This window comes from Papilio xuthus, unplaced genomic scaffold (assembly GCF_000836235.2).
Source record: "Papilio xuthus unplaced genomic scaffold, Pxut_1.1 DF824888.1, whole genome shotgun sequence".
Lineage (NCBI taxonomy): Eukaryota > Metazoa > Arthropoda > Insecta > Lepidoptera > Papilionidae > Papilio > Papilio xuthus.
The window spans coordinates 1,944,403-1,970,193 of record NW_013533761.1 but is presented as its reverse complement, the minus strand read 5'-3'; the positions used below and the strand labels follow the sequence as shown (position 1 = coordinate 1,970,193).

At 34.3% G+C, this 25,791-nt stretch overlaps 1 protein-coding gene across 14 annotated transcripts in view; it reads right to left on the bottom strand.

The window, feature by feature from the left end:
- CLIP-190 (Cytoplasmic linker protein 190) overlaps nt 1-25,791 on the bottom strand; it is a 46,007-nt gene that overhangs the window by 1,545 nt on the left and 18,671 nt on the right. For 3 of the 14 annotated variants that reach the window (XM_013325016.1, XM_013325018.1, XM_013325025.1), the window contains 14 exons: nt 14,389-14,451; nt 14,123-14,197; nt 13,334-13,426; nt 12,593-12,745; nt 12,272-12,508; nt 12,004-12,193; nt 11,628-11,847; nt 9,832-9,885; nt 4,025-4,165; nt 3,784-3,915; nt 3,669-3,689; nt 3,396-3,567; nt 2,959-3,315; nt 68-2,886 (listed from right to left, as the gene is read on the bottom strand). In XM_013325016.1, the coding sequence (XP_013180470.1) occupies nt 68-2,886; nt 2,959-3,315; nt 3,396-3,567; nt 3,669-3,689; nt 3,784-3,915; nt 4,025-4,165; nt 9,832-9,885; nt 11,628-11,847; nt 12,004-12,193; nt 12,272-12,508; nt 12,593-12,745; nt 13,334-13,426; nt 14,123-14,197; nt 14,389-14,451 (4,727 nt within the window). Of the gene's footprint in view, nt 1-67; nt 2,887-2,958; nt 3,316-3,395; nt 3,568-3,668; nt 3,690-3,783; nt 3,916-4,024; nt 4,166-9,831; nt 9,886-11,627; nt 11,848-12,003; nt 12,194-12,271; nt 12,509-12,592; nt 12,746-13,333; nt 13,427-14,122; nt 14,198-14,388; nt 14,452-14,759; nt 14,858-25,791 lie in introns of those variants that run through there. The other 11 variants (XM_013325021.1, XM_013325027.1, XM_013325024.1 and 8 more) reach the window with 9 other exon arrangements.

Sequence of the window (25,791 nt, the reverse complement as noted above, 5' to 3'; positions counted from 1 at the left end):
AAAAAAAAGCATTTTAATTTTGAAATTCTTATCTTTCATCTAGATTTATTAAAGTTTTCTTCTTTACCTTTAATTCTTCTTGTAATTTATTTATCATTTCGTCTTTTTGTTTTAAATCTTTTATTTTATTGTCAACTTCTATTTGCAGATTATTTATTGTCAGTTCACTTTTAGCCATTGATTCGGCGCTTGATTTTCTTATAGCTTGTAACTCAATTGTAAGTTTTTCAAGTCTATCATCTTTATTTACGTCGCTCGTTTGTTGTACAGTTAATAATTCCAATTTTTCTGACAACTCTAAAATTCTTTTTTCAGCGTCCGTAAGTTTAATTTGCAATTGATTTTGTTTCTCAAGTTCTTCTTTTAGTTTCTCTCTCGATTCATGCAATTGTTTTTCGAAGTCGTTCAATTGATTTTTTAGGTCATGACGTTTGCTCCTGCTTTCTTTTTTATATTCGTCAAATTGTGTTTGCAGTTGCTTGTTCAAGTCTTCGTAATTCAATTTTTGGCCTTCATTTATATTTGTTAACTGTTTTATATCACTTTCAGATTTTGCCAATAGCTCCTGTAGTTCTGTTATTTTATCCTGTGTTTTCTGTAGATTTTCTAATTGCTTTTCTTTTTCCACAATTTGACCTCTTAAAGTTTTTGTTTCATTGGTAAGAGATTCTACTTCCATTTTGTGTTTTTCTTTTATTTGTTCGTTTTCTGTCTGAAGTGTATTAAAATTGTTCTGTGTTTCATTGGATTCTGATTTTAAAGTATCTTTCAATTTAGTCAATTCAATTTGATGTTCTTCTAAAGCTTTATCCTTGTTTGTTATTTTCAATCTAATCTCAGCTATTTCTTCTTCTAACTTTTTGATTTTTTCAGCATCTTCAGTGATTTGATCGATATGAGATTTTAACAAATCATCTTTTTGCCCCATTTCTTTTGATAAATTATCTGTTATGTTTGTATTTTCTTTAATAACTTTTTCAGCTTCTTCCAATTTAACTTTTACCTCTTGGAGCTCGTTTGTAGCCTCGTTATATTTTGATTCTAAGAGTGTTTTTTCGTTAGAAATAGTTAACAAGTCTTTCTTTAACGTTTCCATTTGGTCTAATTGGTCTTTTAACATTGATTCTTCTGCAGTTGCATTGCTCACTAAATTATCATACTTTTGTTTGATTGCTAAAGCTTCTGCCGTTAAGTTATTGTACTGTTCTTCTAATTTCTGTTTACTATCCGTTACTTTACTTAACTCTTCATTCACTGAAGCTAGTTGGCGGTCCTTTTCAGAAACTAATTCTAAATGCGATTTTACGTCGACTTCAAACATTTCTAATTTAAGCGTTAATTCTTTTACATAATTTTGTTTTTCTTCTAGAAGGTCTTTCAGTCTTTGTTCTTCCGCTTTATATTTATTTAATTCTTCATTCACAGTGGACAACTGGTCTTGAATATGAACAATTTGTTTCTCGTGCTGAGCAGTTCTGTTATTCATTTGTGCAGTCATGTCATCCAATACTTTTTGTAAAGAATCTTCATGTTTTCTTGCTTCTTCAAGTTTATTATTTAAGTCATTTTGTGCTTCAGTGAGTTGATCAACTTTCTCCATCAATTTTACTTCAGATGTTGCTCCTTCAGCTTTAAGCATCGAGACTTCTTCCTTGTATCTATCTATTTCCATTTCTAACTTCTTACGTATGGAGTCATATTCAATACTCAATTCTTGTTCTTTGGCTCTTAAACCTTCTATTTCTCTTTTAAGAATTGAATTTTCGTCTAAAAGTGAATCGTTCTGATTTTCTAATTCTTTTGTGCGATTGCTAAGTTCGTGGGCATGCATTTCGAATTCTTTAATTTTATTTTCTTCTACTTTTTGTTTTTCAATATTTTCATTTATCGTATCTAATAATTGGCCACGCTCCACTGAAAAATCTTCTTGCAGCTTGAAAAGTTTCTGCTTTAATTCTTGCTCTACCCGTCCATAGTTGTTAGTGACTTCTCTATGTTTGTCTCTTAACTCTTGGAGCTCTTTTTCTGTATCTTTCAAATGTTGCGATAGTTTGTTAAACTGTTCATTTGAATCTGTCGTCTGACCAGTAAGGTTCATATATTCGTTTTCTATCTTCTCTTTTGTCACCTGCAGTTCTTCACATTTTTCTAAACTACTGTTCAGTTGCCGTTTTAGTTCTCCGATTTCTAATTCCATAGCTGCCATCTTCTCTTTTAGATTTGTATTAACATGGGTTAATTCATCTATAGACTGTTTTAAACGTTCATTTTCTAGTTTCAACGCTTTTAATTCATCGACATTAAGTGTAAATTGTGAGTTAAGTGTATCCAGTTCTATTTTACTTTGATCTAAAGCAAGCTTGTGACTTTCAATTTCTTTCATTAGCTGTTCTATTTTGGAATTGCGATCGTCAATTTCCTTTTTATGCTCTTCAGCAATTTTGCTGTGTTTAATATTAAAATTAGCTGTAGCTTGTTCAAATTCATCTTTAAGTTTTATTATTTCCTTATCCCTTTCGTGCAGCGTCTCCTTGTACTCGGTGATCATTTTTTCATTAGAATTGGATGATTCACTACTCTCAGAAAGCAGTCTTTCATAATCTTTAGTCTTGGATTGTAGGTTTTGTTGCAATTTTATAATTTCTGCTTTATTTTTCTCGTTTTGTTGAGATATCTCATTCAAGAATGTTTTATACTCATTCTCTTTATTTGTTAGATCTTCTTTAATTCGACTTAACTCTTCTTGCAGACTCTTGCACACAGTATCCTGTTTCTTCTTTGAATCTTCCAATTGTTCTAAATCTAAAATTTTTGCGCTTAATTCCATTTTTAACTTTGTAATTTCCTTGTTCAGGCTAACTTCATGTTCTTTACTCATTCCTAAAACTGTAAGAAATAATATCGTTAGTTAAACTGGCATTTACATGTATTTATACAAAGTCTGTTTAAATGTCTTACCTTTATTTAATTCTAATGTTTTATCATCGAGGACGGCTTGAAGTTGTGTTATTCTAGTATTTAGATCGATAACTGTTTGGCTATTCTCTTTATTTAGCCTTTCTATGTTCTGTTTCTCAGCATCTAGTTTCGATTCTGCTAACTGCAGCTTAGCTGTTAGAACAGAAACTTGCGTTTCAAATTCTGTTTGAGCGATTGCGATTTTAGTTTTAGCTTCATTTAATGCTTTTTCGTATTCTGCTTTAACACGAGTTAGCTCTTCGGACATACTCTTGCCTAGTGAGTCTTTTTCATTTTCTTTTTCCTTAAGTAAGGCATATGCTTCATCAAGTAATTTCTGCAGTTCTGATGATAAAGCTGAAAATGTTAAAATAATCATAAATCGATTATAAATTGTTGATAATAATCTTAGTATAAAGATATAAGTTAATACTGACTATGAGCAGCTGAGAGTTCTTCTTTGTGTTGTTCGGCCACGGAGGCGACTTCGATGGTGCGTTGATCCTCAAGAGCTTTCAGTGCTGCAGCTGTAGTGTCAGCTCTAGCGGACTGCAGCGCTATCTCTGCTTCCAATTCACGAATATGTTTTTCTCTAGCTGCTTTCTCTTGCTATTATTTAGAGATTAATTTTAATTAAATCGCATTAAATTTTATGAGTTAAAAATTAATTAAAAAATGTTATACTACTTTATCTATACCAGTTCACTCACCTCCATTGCATCCTTATATCTCTGAAATAATAAATTATTTGTATTACTTTTTGGTAAAATTAAAACCTTACGACACGTGTAGAATGGAACTATAATTTATTTTATAAAAGCTTACGTTGTAATCTTCTCGATTAATATTCTCTTCTTCGTTTCGGAACATAAGATCTTCCACCTTCTGCTTTTCGTCCTCCAACATTTTATTGAGCTTGTCCAGTTCGATTTTAAGTTTTGCATTTTCTGTGCTTGCCTGTAAAAATGTTTTGATTTTTGTTATTTACTAAGGTACATTTAATATTTTGTTGAACAAAATCTCAATAACATTACGATTGAGTAAACAAAAAATTATACGTCCATACCTGTGTTGCTTCTTTTTTAATAAGTTCTAAGGCAGTCTCCGCTCTTTCCGCCTGGAGGGACACTTTAGCGATCTCCGCGCGCTCCAGTTCACGTTCACGCATCAGCCTCTCCAAATGATGTTGTTTCTCCCGCAGTAACTCCTGTTGTTTAATATAAAGAAATTATAGATTCATATAACAAATGTCTCAGAACATTGTTTGACTTATACGATAAATATTTTTCGATTAATATTTAAGTTTCAAGTAATTTTCAATGTTCCACAATTAACCGTCTTATTACACTAGACATACATTTTTTCTTACATAAATATTAAATATACATCAAATTAGACACGATTAAGACACAAAAATAGGTAAAAGAACAATATATCATTATGTTAACTTTCCAAAATTATCTTCATTCAGCCATGTGTCTCCATTGCTTACTCTTCGCTCCGCACCATCAGTTGTCGTAAACACTAGTCTACAGGAACTTTGCGGATTGAAAAGCGTACTACAATCCGTGAAGTTCACTGAAGACCTTTGTTTAATCCATTGCTGTTTGACACACTTCACTTGTTTGGTAATTTTCTCATATTTGTCGCCGATGTCTTGCACACAATTTTTACAACGATAATCATTCACTTTTCGATCGTGTACCCCAGTCATTATCGTGTGATAACTTTAACAATTTCAAACGGTTTCAATGTTAGACATAAAAAATAAAAATCGTTAAAAATAAATGTTTAGTCGTAATAATGCGAGAGAGCAAAACAAACTGCCATCCCGCTTATTCTTTATAAAAAAAATGAAAAAGTTGTAACCTAATACAAAAAGTTTTAATTTAATTTAAAAAAGGAACGATCATTGAAATAAAAAGAAACAATTAGTAACATTAAGACGTTGTACATTGTTTTTTAATTGACAATCGATTAGTTGACATCATAAAGGATTGTATTAATGGCGACGAATAAGGCACGGAATAATTGGCGACTTATTTAGTTCTCGCTGACTAATGCTGTTAATTATATCTATTACTAAACGTCATGCATAATTTATTTTATTACATTTATGTTGTAATTTAGTATGAATTAATATTTTAGAATAAAAACCTAGCTGTTATATAAAAAAGCTGTCGATCCACATTTTCATCATAACAATGTACCTTTATGAAGTATTAACTGTCGCCCGCGACTCCGTTCGCGCAGAATTTAAAAAACATAGCTATGTGTTCCTTCACGCTAAATTCTACATTTATGCCAAATTTCATCGAGATCCGTTCATCCGTTCTCGTGATACGTTCAAACAAAAATCCATCCATTCATCTAATCATTGACATTAATTAGTTAGAAGTAAGATTCCTCTACGGAATCTGTATTATTCCATTACATGCGTCTTTTAGGACAACCTGTATAGTATGACCCAAAATATCCAGCTTAAAACTATATCGTGTTTAGCGAGTTAACCCTTATTAGCATAGAGTTTCAATTTTGATACCAATCTTTAAAACCGAATGTTCACATTACTATTAGTTTTTTATAGGTTGGCTGTACCTATTTTACTGTTCTATAATATTCTTTCCAACGAAATTTTAAAAAAAAAACATTATTGTTTTATTTTATCAATCAAACACATATCACACAGCAAAAATGAATCACTTTCGTATGTAAATCAGGCTACTAAGGGTTAAGTAATACCGACAAAATTGTCATTTAGTTTAAAAAAAACTATTCAATGTATTTAACATCTTTCATTTATCAAACTACCTACACATATTATTATCTAAAACGCATTTAATGTTACTATTAATGTAAATTAAATTAATATTTAATTTTATTAATTAGAGATTGCTTTAGAGGTCAAAACATGCCGTCAGCATCGATATCTCCTCGACTTGATACTCGATAGTATCAAGTCGAGGAGATAATTAACTTGACGTGGGCCGACTTCTGTTTTATATTAATACAAATAATTATGAGTTAATTATTTTAATAATTCGTTTTTCATTTTCATTTTCTCATATCGTTTATTTAATTTTTATATTCCATCAACGATCCCTCGAAGTCCAATGCTTAGATCTGAGTTAATCAAGGTTTAATTGGTAATTAACCCTTTGAATAATAATGGTCAATTAATGCGCCATGGATCCATAATATACTTTAAACGCAGTACACCTTATATGCGTTTTTAGTAGTTTTTGAAGTTCAAAACCGGGCTTGTGTATTTATTATTTTCAACAAGAATATATATATATATAATTTTACAGTCCCCTCTTGCGACAAAGCAACCATACAAAAACTGAGTAATTCGATCTTTGCACGGACTTCAATTCGCTGAATCGAATACGAATTAAATTGGATGACACGTTTTGATATTGGATATGTTTGATGTTTTTATTTCAATTAAAAGGTAGAACAGTCGAAAAAAAACTTACAAGTTGATGCTTTGCTTAAAGGTGTTCGTCCTTCTTATAGTATTGGGGATTTAAATTTGTGTGCTATGATTTTTCATTACATAGTTATGACTAAAACTAATATTAGCAGATTTTTTTTGGAAATTTACTAATATTTCTTTTTACCATTCCAACTAAGCTTTAGACTTGTGCTAGGATATGGTTTACGACAATAGTCGAATGACGGGATTCGAACCTCCGACCTCGTGATCGGAAATCCGTACCCTTAACCATTAGGCTATTGACGCTTAAATCAATACTAAAATGATTTGGTTAGCATGTTACCCAACATCCTATTATTAATAGCCTTATAAGGATAGCGAATATTTACTAAATTTATCTTTGATAGTCGAATCTAATTTACGAAACCTTTTTGGTTCGGTATGAATAACGATAATTGTTTATATTTAATATTATCGAGTAATTTCGAGAGATTACAGCATCGAGAGCACGGCAGTAGCGCACGGCGCATTAACGCCCTCCCACATGACTTAGGGCTGCCTCTTCGGATTCTACCCGAAGTCTCCGGCTTTGCATGTTGCATATTCGAAGTAAGAGTCTGAGTAAGTATGATAAAAATCAATAGATATAATTATTTTAGACGTGTTTTTTGCTGGGTTACCAAGTCATTGATCTTCGTTACGTTATTTTGAATACTAAACTTTTGTTTAGCTTATAGAAAATTGGCAGCCCTAACATGAACGGCTGCTAATTGCTCACCGTTCCCACCGTCATTCAATCGCTTCTACTATGACTAACGTTACTGTTTGTTTATATAACATACAAAATGGTATTGGTGTTAATTATTTTTTCCTAAAAATCACTATTTTCAGGTCAGTTTTAATCCAAACAAGAGTATTATTATTACAATTCTGATCCTCGAAAACTTTGTTTTTTTTTTTAAATATGGGTTTTATTCATAGCCAGACATAATTTGGTAGAAATGTGTGCTATATTTCTAGCTAATCTACGTTGCGTGAAAAAATCCCATATCGATGAAATTCTTTTTATATAGCTTATTAAGTTAAGGATTAAGTTATACAACTTGGCCTTGTAATAAATGAGTCTTTTCTTGTAGAAAAATAATTCATTTTGACAAATCAATAGTTTTATGCATTCGTTAAGAATTGTGTATAAAATGAATACTAAAATTTACATATTTTTTCATTACACGACAAAGTTCTTCATGTATGTCTGAATAATAGTAATTTCTTGTAACATAATTTTTAGGCCAGAAAACGTGGTTTCGTTTTCATAAACTCATGCTCGCTACTTATATTGGTACAAAAACTTTTCAAATCATAGTATCACTTAATTCTAACTTGATGCACATGTACAAAGTAACTTGAAAGCACTATGTTGTTGATATTAGGAAGGAGTTGAAAATGCACCTTTGGTATGTGCAACTGAAGTATATTTACAGCAGTTTTGTTATCATGCAATTTTCCTTAACTCATAGCATTTAGAAGCATAGCTTTGTATTTTATAGAATGGTACCAAAATTATATTTATATACATGAAAAATTAACGATTTTTTTATTCTATCGGATAATTTATGCGTAAATTTTTTGGGTTAAAATACTATTGTAGTAGTATAAAGCTTTTTTCTGCTTTCCAAGGTAAACAGAAATACTTCGTGAAGTCAGAGCTCCAAGCATCAAACACCATCACAAACATGCAATCACACAAGCATCGTATTATAGCAATAAAACCACATCAGTAAGTTATACGAATACTTTATTATATAGAAAATATAGGGATAGAATAATAAGACACGACAATCCAGACATAATTTTATTAAACCTTAATATTAATGCATTCGAAATTATTCATACATAGTAAATATGCAAGCTTTATAAAAACTCCTAAGAATTATATAGACATTATAAATGCTTAAACATGCAGAATAAGATATACCAATTTTATTAAAAGTTAAACACTTAATAAATACCTACGTTATACTTGAGATTTTTTTTTATAGACGTGTCTACACAATTCTTAGGTCTACATCTATGTTACTATAAAATATCAAAGTACGTCATAGTAAATGACGTTATTCACATATAAGGAATGCTTAGTTATACGAGTACTTAACTAAATGAATATCATCAATTCTTACAGGCACTGGGTTTTCTTTTAATAAATAAAAAAAAAGAAAAAATTGTTTCCATTGCGACAAAATAAATGTAGCAAAAAAATTTTTTTTTAAATATTAGCAGATTTTTTTTTTGTAAATTTACTAATATTTCTTTTACCATTCCAACTAAGCTCTAGGCTTGTGCTAGGATATGGTTTACGACAATAGTCGAATGGCGGGATTCGAACCCCAACTTCGTGATCGGAAATCCGTACCCTTAACCATTAGGCTATTGACGCTTATTTTGTATAAATTATGCGAAAAAGTTCAAAATCAAATATCACAGTTTTTGCCTTTGACAAATGCTAATAATGTTTGTATCACATAAAATCACAACATGACGCCTAGATTTTGTAAACAGAATCTGGTTTATTGTGGAACATGCTTTATTTTTGTACTTTACTGTGCATTATTATTAAGTTTATGTAATTAAAAAATTATTAATATTAAATTATGGAATATAAAACTATTATTTATTGTTAATCCTTAAAAGTAGAATACCAAGTGAAAACAAAGACAAGTTGAAAAACCACATTTTTAGTAAAAAAAAATACAACAACATTCAAAAGTTACATTATGAATTTCCCAACAATTACAACGCGATAGCCGGGATAGGTCACCACGCATGCGCTTTAAATCAAAAGAAATAAATACTTTGCAATCTTGCTAAAAAACTTAAAAAAAAGATTTTTTTTTAAAAATTTCATTTTTTATTCAACATTCAAAATGTCAAATTAAAAATAAATAACAATTATATCTTTAGTGGTATGTTTATTAGCAAGAATTGCAAAACGTCTTTTGATATGAAGCCCACAAATGATTTTCACCCAAAGTATCGAGCCTACATAAATTATTTATAGATGTCGTATCGTTCCGTCAATGAAAGTCAAGGTAAGAAAGACAACCGTATCCTCAAACTCAAATAAGTAGGAATATCGCGTTCTTTTGATATTTAACAGCAAGACGAGTCTAGTGATATCAAAAGACAGCCATAAAATCACACACATATAAAATAAAATGAGATAGGATACGGCGTAGCACGATTAGAAAAGGAGTTACGACTAATATGACGAAGAATCAATCTGAAGGTCGAAAACTTGGATACCAAATAAAGAGAAAGAAGGACACTATAGGATAAAGGTTTCTTTTGATACAAAACGTCACGATACGAGATCTACTTTATTTAATTGTAGACACGATATTCCCGGCTTACCGCGCCGCGATCGTGGGATACTGTACCTGCAACGCGTTCTTGGCGCTGACGGGCGTGGACGAGGCTCGCGGACCGACTCGCTGCCGTGCCGTTAGTGACAGTGCGAACGCGCAAACAAACATGGGGGGAACAGAACAAAACAACACGCGTTAACGCACTCAATTCCCACTGCAGCTATACTACTTAGCAAAGCTGTAATGTCTATACACGGAATGCTATAAGATTTTCTTGTTTGCTCGCTGTGGATCAACAACTATAGAAGTATTATTCCAGTTCCTTTCAATTGTGTTTGTTATCAATGTTGCCCGAAGTCTTGGCAATTTGTTTATAAATGTATCGCTACGCCTAAGCGATATAGTACTCAGGTTGCTAGCCAATGCAAGGCAAGTCACGGAGTACGTCATGTAATCTTATAGCTTTCTGTATACGTGAAATAATTAAAAAAACACACACAAACAATTAAAATTTTGATTAATATCAACGAAATAAAATAAGACAATAAAATAAATTGTAAATCAATAGGGGAAATGCATAACCGGCTATATATTCGGAACGACATAAGAAATAATTGAACAGTTGCTTCAAACTTGTGATAGACTGTTTTTTGTATAAGAAACCAACTTTCTTAGCAAAGAAATTAAATAATGGTATTGTGTTCTAGTTATCTTAGTGCAATAAGATTCTAAATACATAAAAAACAACGTTTTGTGAGTAATCAATGTATACGTAAATATAATATAATCTTTGGCAACATATTATTAACTTTCAATTCATGCCGAGGTGAAGTTATCGTAAACAAAGCAAAAAAAATTGAAGTACAAATAAAAAAGACACCATCACAAGTATACGTAATATGTGTCTAAAATGAGATCTTAAAAATAATATCACAGATTAAATCATAATAAACTTCTACGATATGACTACGACAGTCTCTTTATAATTCAGTGCGGGATCAACTGTGAAGTGAGTGGGGCATGACTTTGACATGAATATCTAGGACGCGAGCGAAATAATATTCTAATTAGTACGATGAATTATAAAATAATTGTTAGTAACAAATAAAATAAAGACAAGGGCCAAACCAAGGGGTGCCAACTACAAACAAAATAAAACCGATGCTCATGCAGACGGTAAGCACACCTACTGCGCTTACCATATCTCCTGCTTCTCTTTATTTTGTGCCAATAAATATATTGTGAGTGCTTTAAGTCGAGGAAAATAATCAGGACGGACAATATTCAGGGGCGCCTCGCACCTCTGAATACGTTTCGGAACCATCGGTTATCATGTGAAGGAACTATCGCGTTCAAATGTACACAACGTTGGGGTAGGTGAACTGGAAGGGCGAGACGCAGGAGAAATGGTATGTCTTGCCGAAGCCGGAGAAGTGAGTGCGCGGCGGCGGCAGAGCGACGAACAAGTCGGCGGCGCCCCCGCGGCTGGCCCTCGTCACCGCAGCCGGCCGGCCCCACACGCGCACCACCTCGCCGCCCGAGCTTCCCGCGCTCGCCACGCTCGACCCGCTCGAGTCGCTGCGCCGCGATCGCTCCGACCGCGGCCGCTCGAAACTGAGCACGCTCTCCGAGCAACGCCACGACTTCGGCAGAGTCTCGCTCGACCACCGCCGAGCTCTCAGCTCGTTGCGTTTCGGCTCCGAGCGGAACACGAGGTCGTAGTAGACGCGAGGCTGCGGTAGAGCGATCACGGCGCAGCGATCGCGCTCCACGTGCTTCACTAGCAACGTCTTGTCGTGTAGTCGAGGAGGCCTGGGCGGCTTGGGTGAGGTGGGGGGCTCGGCCGACCGGGCGCGAGGCTAGCCTACCTGAGCGCCGAGCGATGTCACGCCGAGCCTCACCCCCACGCGCGACGACGCTACCGAGGTGCCGAGTGAGGTGAGCGACTCCCGTGAGTTGGAGCGCCGCAGCGGTGTGCCGCGCCCGTTGCTGTGGATCGCGCACGTGCCCGGTTTCCTATTCGATGGCGACTTCGATACCTTCGAAATCGGCGCGAAAAGGCCGAAGCGCGGTGCGCACTCGAAGTACCTGAAAACATTGTTTCGTATTATTGGTTCGAATTTACTGTGATCCACTACCATTACAATTCAATCATAAAATCATTGGAAACTAGATAAACATGCAAGTCGATAAACTCTTTTGAAATGACCACTAGAATCCACCTTTATTTTCTTGTAAACAAACCTCTTCCCGTCAACGGAACCATCGTTCTTTCCGAGAGGGTCATCGAGTTCCACTCCACCCCAAACGCCTGACGCAAAATCAGTAACGCCGACGTAACGCAAAATCCCGGCTTTACTGCCGCGACTACTTGATACTATAACGCGGTCACCCAGGCGAAGTTCTCCATTCGCCGTTGTTGAAATCGAAGCATCTAAAAAATGCACACACATTAGTTTCAAAGAAGATGTTAACCATTTGTTTAAAGATATATCGCAGTAAACTATCTTACTCATCTTGCTGCTGACGATGCTGCGGACACTTCCATTAGGAGAGAGAGTGCGCCTGGGCCTCGCGGCGCCAGAAGGTGGTCGTTCGAACACGCTGCCAGCGTCAGAGAGCGGTGATGTGTCGTGAGGGGCATGGCTCACCAGCGGCGCTCGGGTCAGTCGTGTCAACCGAGAGAATACTCCCCGTTTTTCCGGACATTGGAAATATCTCACTCCCGCAACGGATCCGTCGTTTTTGCCTAAAAATTTGATATGAATTAAACAGATACATATTATTTATGAACTCTAAAGAAGTGGTAACATTACTGTGGTTAGTGGCTTACCGATTGGGTCATCAAGGACAATACCGGCCCAATCTCCGGGCGCGAATTGCGTTTCACCAATGTACGCGATTTGGCCAGGCTTAGTGCCGCCTACCCAAACCCTTTCGCCAATTATGAAGCTATCTGTGTCCTCTGTTAACACGACGCTGTGGTCTGAAATGAAATATTAATTATAATCCATTATTAATGCATTTTTGCGAGAAATCTCTAGGACCATCATTTTGTTTAGTTCAGAATTTCTATAGAAAGTGACAGGCACTAAAGAGTTTACGAGATGACTAAATATGGATATCCTCTTTGCATTCCTTATTCACCGCGCATATTTTACTACGTGCACAAGACTCAAATACCGTTATATGCAACTGCAAGGCCCATTAAACGGCCATTTACATTCCGAAGTACAGACCTGACGATTTGCTTTAAAACTATCGGACTTTCGCTATGGTCACTACTCCAAACAAACTGCATTTGACTTCTACTTGGTGAAATACTTTATAAATACCATGCTCATAACCAAATCCAAACCATCAATACCACAGGTGCTTAACGACTAGCAGTTTACATCCAATGAATCGGCAGCGTCCAAAGCGCATGTAGGCGATCTACGAGCGTGAGCGACGTACGATTATGACAATAGTGATTTATGCAGATATTCAAATTATTTCCACGTGAATGTTTTTTGGCCTTGGCGATCGGGCGTGGAATGTAGTTTGAAATGGGCGTAGTGATGTGTGCACGTACCTGAGGACCTGCGCAGGCCTGCCTCACTCAGGCGTCGGGGATGCTTCTCCCAGAGCGCGTCCATTGAAGTGCCACTGAAGGAGCTGCTAGCGGCTACGTACACAAGTGACACACACAAACATTAGCCACTACTAACCAGCTCACACCATGCTACCTGCTACCGACAGGCTGATACAAACACATTAGTACCAACATTTTGGAACAAATATTCCCGGATTAGTGTTATTTTTGTCATTTCATCATTCGCGTTATTACTACAAAAGTTTTTATCAAATCAGGTACAAAGTTGTTATAAAAAAGAATGTCGAAATATCAAAACAATACCGTTCATTACGGAGGTATTATTTAACAAACGGCTGTAGGTGTAACTACTTTAAACATTTGCTAAACGTCTACAAGACATTTTTTATCAGCTATGAAAACCGAGTCATGCATTATTTGAGTTTTAATTTAAAAGTCAACGTATTATTTTACTTTTTATTTAAATTTTTACTTCATTGTTATATCAATATAATTTTATTCATAAAACTTATTTTTAGATTAATTGTGGCTGGTTAGGAATGCCGTTTTTAAGTTCCGTCACCTCACTACGTTATATTATCCAGTGCAAATGAATGTAGCATGCCTTCACCTATTTGTATCACAAATGACAACACACAAACTTTAACCTTTTCGTGCACTGTGTGACATTAATTATTATCTTTATCGTGTCCTTTAAGTGTCATGTTGATGTCATTTGTGATGGCACCTTACAAATGTAGCTACAAGATATAAGCATGATAGACTTACTGGATGCCTTTCTAAACATGCGATGCCTATCGGGTAGACTGCTCGACACCTCGTCTTCTTCGGCCTCGATCAGATCTGCGTTGCAAATCCGCGGAGTGCAGAAGCGTGACATAATTGTGAAAATGTGTGTTTTAGATACAAATATGTACAGAAAAAGCTATGATATGAAACCTATTTTGGAACATGACCTATTTTGGAGAAAGACCGTGCTGTCATGCTTTTCAAATCGTAATTTATGCATTCTTTTGATGTAACAAAAAACTTACCTGATAAATGTTTTCGTGAATAGTCGTCGCTCGATTTCCTCGGGGTGTCCGTTGAGCTGACGTCTACGACAACAGAAAAACGAAAACACGTAAAGCAATAACTAAAAAAACATGCCGACATAACATCTTGGAAGTATAGTAAAGATGGCACCAATACAAAGAGCAAATTGAAAAGAATTGAACAGCACGATACACCATAGAGAAGGCAAATTTAATATAGAAAGTTGGGAAATTTGATGTTGTAGGGATTCATGTTTGCTATCATCGAAATATACAATTAATTTGATCTTTAGTTTCGATAAAGATAATAAATCACTTATGCAGCATATAACAATAGAAAATGTTTTGCGTTTTTTAGTGGAATAACTCACAAATGCGCTACGTTGGTGAAACAAGACAAGAGACCAAGCGGTTGAATGTCGTGTCCGGCACTGATCGAATGTAAGCCGATTAATCATCACAACTGCGCACTGGCACTGGCCTTGCGACGCGCGTGGGCTTGCGATTCATAACTCTTATGTAAAACTGAGGCTCATCGCGGTCCCTATGACGCCTACATGTCAAACTTCGACAATCTATTAAATTGATTACTTAGTACTAATAAAGCATACAGTTTCTGGTGTTCTATTGTCGCAAACTTATTTCTTTTATACTGTTAAGGGAAAGAACCGTCGTGTCTAGAAGTCAAGGGGACATTCTAATGTTTATTCCATTGCGAAGGACGTTGTCTTTCTTATATGATGGTCTCAGAGACCCACGGTAGATCACACAGTTAGATAACAATGATCTAATTATTTTATTCCAACACTAATTGGACATTCATATATTTCCTATGCAAATATTTAACTAAAGTTACCGAGAAAAATACAATTTCGTCAAACATGGACATAATACATTAGAATGAGTAAGGGCATGTTTATATAATAAGATGCTTTAAATATTTTTTTCTACATAAGTAATTATCCTTAAGACGTCAACTTTAATTGAGTTACTTTGCATAACAAGTAGAATTTTTCACGTTTGTTTGCAAATTGACATTTGCATTGTAATGTTAAGAGACCGCGTGTTTCAACTGATGTAATTCACAATATGTATGCAAAGTAGGTTGGATGATTTACAAAAGATATTGATTTTGGACGAGGAATTTTCTGTAAGAACTATTAGTTTAACAAACGTCATTCAGGAACTGTTACGTATGAATATTCGTTCGTGGACGGTTTTGTTTTTATTTTACTTTTAATAGCGATAAAGGTGGCAAAGCCAGAAGCAGTATATGACATGAATGGCCCGGTTTGACCATGAAAATACCCCGACTTAATGGAACATTCTAGTAGTATAGTAGTACTCGCATTTCGGCAGATAAATGTATCTTTTATTTTGTTTTAATTTACTTCCACAAAATGCAAAGCCGAACTAAAGTAAATTTTACCGGAAAAATTCCCGAACCGTCGATTCGTTTAAAATTTAAATACAAATATATGATAATATGACATATAATGTCTGTCTATATTTACGCTTATGTATGCTTCACTTAACTTTGATGATGTAATTGGTATTCAAGTACAAATATTATTTGTCGAATTCATTATCGTATGAATGTTTGAGTACGCAGCGCGAACGAAAACATCATAAGCGACGGTCAAGTTCAAGTGTACAAAGATTATGTTTGCAGATAGTTCTAGATACTTTTACGTTTTAATCTTACTAATATTATAAATGCGAATATTTGAATGGATAGATGTTTGTTAGAATGGAATTTCAAGAATAATGAAATTTTGCATAGATGTAAAACATACTCTGGAAAAACACGTAGGCTATTAATTAAGGTTTTTTTTAAATTTCGCGTTTTTAATTTTTTTTTTAATTTTATGTCTATATTACCATTTAGTGGTAGACCTTCGTGTCCAAAACGATAAAAAAACATGGAAATTACATACTTTGATATGCCTCCTCCGTTTAGAGTAATTCGTCAATTGAGGGCAATTACGCGGCTCGTTTCCCGTGCGAGCGGGTCCTCAGCGATCGATGCAGCCGGCCTCTATTGCAGGAGGCGCAATTTTCTACGGCAATTATACAATTCATCCGCAATACGGAGAGACGAATTTTCATCTTTAACTAACGTTGCGTGTAATCGTTGAATTGAACAAGAAAGTTTTATATTACGAGTGTAGTAGTTACAATTTGGTATATTCTTGTTCAATTTAAATTTTCACTTATTCGGGTATTAAAATTAGTAATGTAGTTAAAAATAAATATAAATACTAATAATAAAACGTTAATAAATATTATACATCTTACTATTTAACTAATATTATAAATGGGAATGTTTAGATGGATGGATGTTTGTTTGAAGGTATCTCCGTAACGGCAGAATGGATCTCGATGAAATTCGGCATACATACAGAACATAGTCTGGAAGAACACATAGGCTACTAATCAGTAGACGTAATTACGTTTCTTTTAATTCTAAGTGGACAGAGTCGCGGGCGACAGCTTTAAATAAATTAAACTATAGAGCACAATGTCGTACGCGTAACCTTTATGGAAGAAAAGATCACGGGTCACGAAGAGTGTGCAGACGATCTAGTTCTAAAAACATCTGACTTTGAGCGAAAATACTAGGTGTGACCGAGTTGGCCATTGCATCACTACCGCAATCCTAACCAAATGTACGCCCTAGGGAGGGGGCCGCGTAATATCGATATCTACGAATACTTATCTATGGACCACTTATCGATACATTATAAAAATATCATCGAGTAATTGTATCGACACGATTGTGTATAATTCTTGGTAAATAAAATGATTCATAAAGGTATGTATGGTAACAGCGTTTTTAAAAGACAAATACAGCATTATGAGTAAACATTGTGGCGCAATACAATATTAACAATTTGTGTATTAAGTGCGTCACAATTTGTTAATTTAGGGCATAGTACTTGTTGCAGAATAAACAACAGTTTATGTTAAAGTATTGTGATATTGGATGGTATGTTAGACAAATTGAAATGGTCTTTAGGAGAGATACTTGTATTCCGTAAATATTGGTAGAAATAAGAGATAATTTACTATGATTATGGTTATTTTGATTTAAAGAGTAGGATTGGTTCAGGGCTGATATTATTTGTATTGAAGTTTGTACGATTCAAGATGCATCTGTTATTTACAAATGATGCTGCGAACTGCAGATGTTAATTGTAAGTATTTAAATTAAATGTTATCTTTTGAATGGTCTGCACTTTTTATGACTAATGTGATTAATAAATCAGATAAACAATATCAATATTTGAACCTAAATGTACAATTAACAGTGGACTTTAAAATTCAAAAGTTTATTTTTCTTTAGCGTCATTCCTTAATCATCGTTATATTGCAGTTTTCTCGACCTATACTTTGTTAATTAACAGCGGTGTCCCTAACGGGCATCCGTGCTTGAGCAATAGATTAGGCAATCGACACACGTCGTGCCTCATACGATAATGCTTCATAATAAGCCGCGGCGGACAAGCTATGAATACTAATTGACAATCATTGACACCTTATTGCATTAATTAGGCCAAAACAGCATTGTGCATGGCCAGTACTGTTTACGATGCAGCTGTAATTTATTACTAACAATATACTTTTTAAAAAGATTTATTTTCTATGTTCTTTTTTAGCCGATTTCATTGTTTAAGTAATCTTACTAATACTATACATACGAAAGTATAGATGGATGGATGTTTGTTAAAAAGTTTCTCCAGAATGGCTGCATGTATCTTGCTAAAATTTGCACATAGGCTATACTAATTAAGTTTTTTTTTAATATTACATGGACAGAGGCCCGGGCCACAGCTAGTTTTTACTAACACAAACTACGATATATACTACGTAGAACTGAAAAGCTGTGAGATGTATTTATTCATTTAAACAGCTACTATTATAGGACGACGCAATATCAATTTGACCATTATGTCATTTAAGATTTGATGAGACTTGTTGCGGGCGAAATTAAACTTAATGTTGTCATTGTTTATTTTTTCACTTATAATGAATGATATATAGAGAGAATCGTGTAAGCCGATCTCATCGATTACACACTAGGTTTATTACGATATCGCGAATGATACGGCACCGGAAGAAGGTAACTTTAGACGTGTTAAATGATTTCTTCCCACGCATTATGACGTCATATTCTTATCGATTATGTTCTTATCTAATGGCCAGGGAATATCATGAAAGTGAATAAGTACTTTACTTCCTAAGACCAAAATTATACGTACATACGCACGGATTAGTACCAAATTACAAACAAATTCATATGTTTTCAATTATTATAATTGTATTTTTTATGTACTTATGGTCTATGGAAAGGATAAGGCACAAGTAATGGCTCAAAGGTCGATTTTGTTTCTCACGCGCTCGATCGTAATCGAAAGGGAACGAAACGCAACCGCTCTAACCTCCGCTAGCTTGCAAATGTTAAGTTCACGTGAACTATTCTAACTTATTTACTATCACCAATAAGTAATGCCAAGCTATAAAATATCTATACAGATAATACTAGTAATATTAAAACACTAGCTGACGCCCGCGACTCCGTCAACGCGGAATTAAAAAACACATAATAAACCCATGTGTTCTTCCAGAGTATGTTCTACATGTGTGCCAAATTTCATTATAATCTGTTTAGCCGTTCCGGAGATACCTTCAAACAAACATACATCCATCCATTCAAACATTCGCATTTATAATATTAGTAAGTTTCATAACTAATAGATTAATAGAGCGCTGGATGTGTTATTATCATTACTATGTCGCATTAAATATTCGTAATAAAAATGTAGTTTATTCTTAAGATTTATCTACAAACGCATATAAAATATGTATGTTCTTAGAGAGCAACTAGATTCATGAAGTGCAGCTTGACCTCAGCTTAATTTACGAGAACCTGGAACAGTAGGTCAAGATGTGAGCAAATGACGACAACGCCTATGTTAAAGTTATATGATATTAATAATTTAAAAGGTAAAAACATGTATTTTTTGAAAGCATAACTATCAACACAAAAAAAATCTAAAGTTGTACTTAATTCAAAACCAAATTAAGCACAGCAATCTACATTGGTCGATAATTATTACAATTTTTTACAACATAAAACAAGTAACATTATTTTCCAATCCCGATAAAGCGACAAAGATGTGGCGAAGCAATTTCCGGCGTGTTCTTTAACAATCACCTTATCTGATGTTAGCAAAGACGATGAGTCAGTGTTTACTGTTGCAACATACTCGATGACAGGCTGGGCACGTACTTATAAAGGAGCAGAACAACTGTGTACACAGGTCGCAAGTAACGACGTGAGATCAACCAGATTTCTACTGCGTCGTTTAACATAACGAAAACGTTTGGAACGTATTTAACAACCCGTAAGTTATTTGGCTGTCGGAAAATAAACTTTCTTTAGAATGTAAAAGAAAAAAAATGATGTTTAATTTCGAAGGATTTTGGAAGTTATTCTGAATGTAAGAATGATGCCTTGTTCCCGATATAATTGATTATTAAATATTAGTAATAATATTTGTAAAATTAATATATTCAACTTATTAAATAGAAACGCGTGTTGGTAAGCAATTCGTCTTCACCAACAAATAGTCACCTTGAACTTGCGAGTGCGTCTCCAAGCGAGACTGACGTAAGTGCCTTGTAAACAAAGCAATTTACACCGCACCGGCAAAACACGAACGCCTCCGCGACAAACGCTTACTTATGCTAAAGCTAAAATCGATTAAATATACACATAACATAATACTTATAATTTGACTCAAACTGGTTTCACAAGTTTTTGACTGTTTTATTCTTTTCATTTATCTCGATTTGGAGGTGAATCGAGAATTTTAAATGTTTTTGAATCTTCGATAATATTCGATTTGATTAAGGTAACTTAATTACGGTATTTATTGCCTGCCTATACTTAAGGTAAGAGGATAATAATGAAAAATGATCGTACAAAATTTTGGTATTAAAACCTTTTTGGACAAAAACCTTTTTTTTGTAGATAACAAAAAACGAATGTAAGACAAATGTTTACCTACATATATGTATGTAGGTAACAAAGATAAGATAAACTTAAGTCATATAAATACTAGATTGCTATGACAAGAGACCTTATCAACAGCTAAGATTAACACAATCCTCTGTTACTCGTATTTATAAACAGTTCTAACGTCACAAATAAAATTAAAATATAAAGTATATAAGCTACTAGTTCAATAGAAACTACTTTTCTACGCATTTCCATTTACGCAGTGTCAACGTTCGAATAATAGAAATGACCAAATCTTAAAAGGCTATTGACTGAATATGATTATCATAATATTTTCTAGTTCATTATAACTGTCAAATCGTAAATAGTTCATATATTTAACCACGCTATATTTGAAAAGGACAGTTGCTTTATGAAATCGCTTTTGTTAAACAAAAAGTTACAATTATGAAAACCTAAGTTAGTAAATACATTTCAAAATTAAATCAATTTGCTGTCTTATTTTTTCCAAATTCATTCAAATAGTATTCGTTTCCTTTTTATTTCACTAGTAACTTCACGATGAAGCCAAAATGAGCGCTCTATCCGTCTGTTCCAAAAGGTTACCCAGAGAACCAAAATCAAAGGTTTTATATTTTAAAAGCTGGTCTTTCAATTTAGGAAATCCAAGCTCTTATATACGTTTCCATAGTCTACGCATCGATCGTTGAATCTATTAAACAACGAAACGTCACCGGCAAGGCTCACACCGCATATTATATGCACGAATGGACATAATTACATGATAATAGGCTATGCCGTATATTTAATCACACGCGAACATCCGTGTATAAAATAGACAACCGCAACTGCACTATGGGCGGGTTAAAGGGAATATTCAATAAAGTCTAGTCTAGACAAGACGGCGCCCCGGAGCCAAACGCTATAAATAAAGCATGTCTTCGACCTATGATATAACAGAGCTGGTTGTATTGACAAATGAAGACAGTACTTGGCCGATTTCCAGGTTGGTACGAAAAGTTTAAGTAAGAACACGGTGGAAAGAATACTTTTTTGACTTGTGTGTAACGAAACATAAAATCTACGAGCAAAATATTCAGTTATTTGACAGGCTTGATGATTATAAAAAGCCTACTAGGCTTAGGCATAACATTATGATTTTTAGAGCAAACTTATTTATGTAAAAAGTATATGAGGAAACTTATATTCTGTTATATGTTGGAATATTTTTATAAAATGTCTTTGAATAATGCAGAAGCAAAAATGTCATTGTTAAGTTATTCCATCATTTTAAAACCAAGACGATAAATCAATGATTTATATAACAGTTGTTATCTGCGCAGTAGACAAGTCCTTACTAATGTTGTTGGCTCGCAATAAAAAAATACAAAAGAACGTTTACTTAAGTTTTTATAGTCACCTTGAAAACTAAAGTAATGACTGGGTTTTACACAAAAACTACGTTTCTGTAAATACTAGGGTGCCATATAATCATAGACTACTGCTTCTAGGACTAATATTGCATGTAGCTATAGAAATTGTCGTCTATCTGTAGAAAACATTATTAAAAATACTTTATAGTCTTACCATTAAATAAACATTTTAAACAAGAAATAAAATATTAAATAAGAGCCGCATTGAACGGTCTTTTCAAGTAGAGCATTCAGATTTCGGAAAATTAAAAAACATATTAAAACAAAACATAACAAAACTTTTACTTTAAAATATTCCATACAATTCACAATTATTGCAAATTAAATAAAAAAAGGTATTGCCGCAAAAAAGGACATTAAGTACACGATAACGAGTAAACCTGTCCAGTGGCGCCAATCTTGAGAGGCTATTACGAGCTAATGTACAAAAAAGGAAGACATGTATGGTCAAAACAACATAAACCAACTAATATCATATGAGAAATGTGTGAGCTTGTAAAATGTCTTATCTAGTAATGATAGATAAAGCATGCTTACCGAGCAAGTCAAAGATTACTATCGTCATGTTTGGTTGGATTACGTACACAATTATGATGACATGTTATCGGGCACGAGCGGGTATTAACACGGAGAGTTGTTCCAGAGTACCCTCTGGTTCATCTTGAGTTGTCACGTTGTAAACTTCGAGTCTTAAAGAAAATTCTCTCTTCAAATGAATAACTCTTATGTTAAAATACTCATGAAAGAAAATTGTATATGGGGACAAAGTGACTATATTAAAAACGGACCTAATTGTTGTAAGACAGAGTAAAAATCTATTCTCTAGTATCCTAAATAGCACAGATTATTAATAACTAAGTCATAATTTACAATAAGTATAAACTTTATGCACGGTCATGCGGGCTAGCCCTCGTCTCGAGTGTTCGTCACAAAAAAGCGTATGTAAATGGAGACTGATGATTGATCGCCGAGGCATATTTGGCTCGCTCCGTTACGCTCAGCGAACGCTGTCACTATGAAATCGAAACCATATCCCAAGGTGTATGTGATTCACGAAGTACACAAAAAAACATATAAACACTCTTGATCTTCATTGACAAAGGAAATCGGGTACTGATCATTTTCTGTCTACTCCAACAAGAATTAAAATGTAACAATTTATATTTAAGTTTTCGCGATTCTTCTTAATCAAACGCGATTACATAACAGAATGAATGACTATAATAATGATTGATTTGACGCGGCGCATACTCCGTTGATGGCTATCTCTCCCTACATGCATAATGACAGGCAATTGATATGGCAGAGGCGATGCGGGCATGCATCACGCAAGGCGCACGTAAGTCCCCGACACCTGTTCTGCAGTCGTGACACGGTTGAACGACAACAATGCCAAATCGTGTAATTGAGCAATTCCTAACCAAGTACCACATCTCCGATAAGGATAAGGGGGGCAGGAAACTGCAAGTTAAGTCGTTTCTAACGTACGACGGTGGCGGAAGCGACGCGATATCGCATATGCCAATTTAACGTATCGTCTTTATAACATTTAGGATCGGGGACGTGTTTTTTTACATTAAAGTTTGATAAATCAGGTACACAAACTCAAAAATCATAAAAATATATCTTAAATACTTATTAAACGTGGTACAACCGTGAGAGTATATCCTAAATCGGTATTAACCCTGGCGAGCGGTGACCTTGTGTTGGCTGTTAGTGATTTTATCGCTGCGTACCGCTCTGAAGGACGGCTGGGTAACATTGAATCACAATTATGCCTGTTAACTAAACTAGACCTACATTGTACCTAAACGAGCATTAATTTATCATAGGCTAACAAAATTAAAATGTTAGCAATAGATTTTTGGGGGAAAAGTAAGGTTATAAATAACCATAGTAATTTTTCTTACCAACAATGAAATTAATAAATTAAGTAAATGTTTTTGCCTTCGATAATTCGTAAGAATCAAGTTAATTTGTACAATTGTTGTCGTGTCTCCTTTGTTTCGCATATAAATTAACATACCAACAGGTTTTTTAAAGATAAGGGACGGCGGAAAGAATATCGAATTATATTCTCAAACTGGTTTTAAATGTAATGCATTTCGTTTATTTGAAGAGTTTCTTCAGAAAATACATGCATAGAAATGAAAACTTTCAATTGTATACAATGGAAAATTACACAGATCTAAGAAAACAAATCAATCACGCATAAATTAGCCTACCTTTGCAAAAAAGGATAAATTGTGATTGCAAAAAAAATTTTAGTTAATTGAGTAATATGTTTAATCGAAATTTTAATGTAGGATAAACTTAATTGTCTTAATGTCTTTAATGAATAAAATGAGGAAAATTCCTAAATAATATAAAAGACATTCACTTTGGTATTTTAATACGTTTCGTTTTGAGGTTGTGTGGAGGTGGCGATTGTTTTACGATTCTGTCATGCGTTATATTGATGATTTAAACAAGGTCGAGTGGTTGTTGTCACCACTAACTATATTGTGGCTTATCCCCACAGACATACAACACCGGCCAAGAATAAGGCGCCACGAAGAGGTCACGGTCGTCACGAGTCTATAACGTCTAGAAAAACGATAACTTATTCATTACTTAGATGAATTATGTACATTTTCGAATACTATTTCCTCAATTATTTATAATTTTGTTCGTATACGAAAAATTAATGACATTTTAAGTCTTATCAACATCGAATCAGACCTTGGACAATTTTCGTAATCGAAAAATTCTTTATAATTTTTCAAAAATTTTAAGGCAAATTGCTGTATCTTTTCTTATATACGAGAAAGGAATTTAAAATAGCAGAAGAGCCAACAATTTAGAGTTTGCTTTTTAAGGGTAAGTATACTAGACAGGATGAGAGACCTTTAAAACGTGCAGGAGTACAAAGTGTACTTGTTTCAAGTTGACAAGCGCAATCTGTCACGTCGGTCTAGTCAAAATTAACATAACAAGCTTCTTGAGTTATTTTCAACGCAGTATTTTACACAATGTGTGAATATTTACTGTCAAGTCACAGCGTGCTAACGACGCTAAAATATATTTAGCAAAGTTTTTGATATGAAGTCATTTGTCACAAATGGTCATCGATCATATGGGAATAAGTTTAATACCACCCTTTCTTTCTAGCGTGTTGGCAATTTGCTACAGCCAGTGACTTTCGCATCATGTGTTTTTGCCGCCGTTTTTACTTATTTTTAATATCCGTAATCTATTAAAGCTCTTCATTGAGGATCATAGAGAGTCAAAAGACTCAATCTAACTAGAATCGTATATGTTTTTGTATATGTTCCTTTCAAAAAAATATCTGCAGAAGTGATTAAATATTAAAAAATGCCGGGGATTATAAAACGGGGGAATTGGCTGCAATGCGCTCTTGGTTTATGAAAATTTAAACAATCAGGAAGTTCGTTTGAAATGTAAAACGGGTGCTGTGCGAACCACGGCAGCGTGAACAAGGCGAAGTTTTGGGGCGGTTCCGCGGGGGATGGGGATACGGAACGGCGCACCTTAAAAATACATTTAAGTTCAGAAATAACAGACATTGCGTAACGTAAATTACAAACTTCAAATTTCATTATTAAAATATAAATTGGTGCATGTAAATAAATTTAGAAAAGAAGCCTTTCACTATATATTCCTATTCTTTCTTACGTTACTATAAAGTTTATTAATATACCGTCGTTTTAAAAAAATATATTACGAGAAATATCTATGAAAGTATCCTCACATTTAAGTTAAAACGTTTTCTTATTTAAATGAGATATCTTTTATGAGGCTCGTTTGTTTGTAAAGGGTAAATCTAGGCGGAGAAAGCTTCTAGACGGCCATAAACGTATTTCGAAATGGTAAATGACCGCAATGAGACAAGACATATTACTGTACAAATTTCTTTAGTCACGTCGTTTACAAGGTAATTTGGAA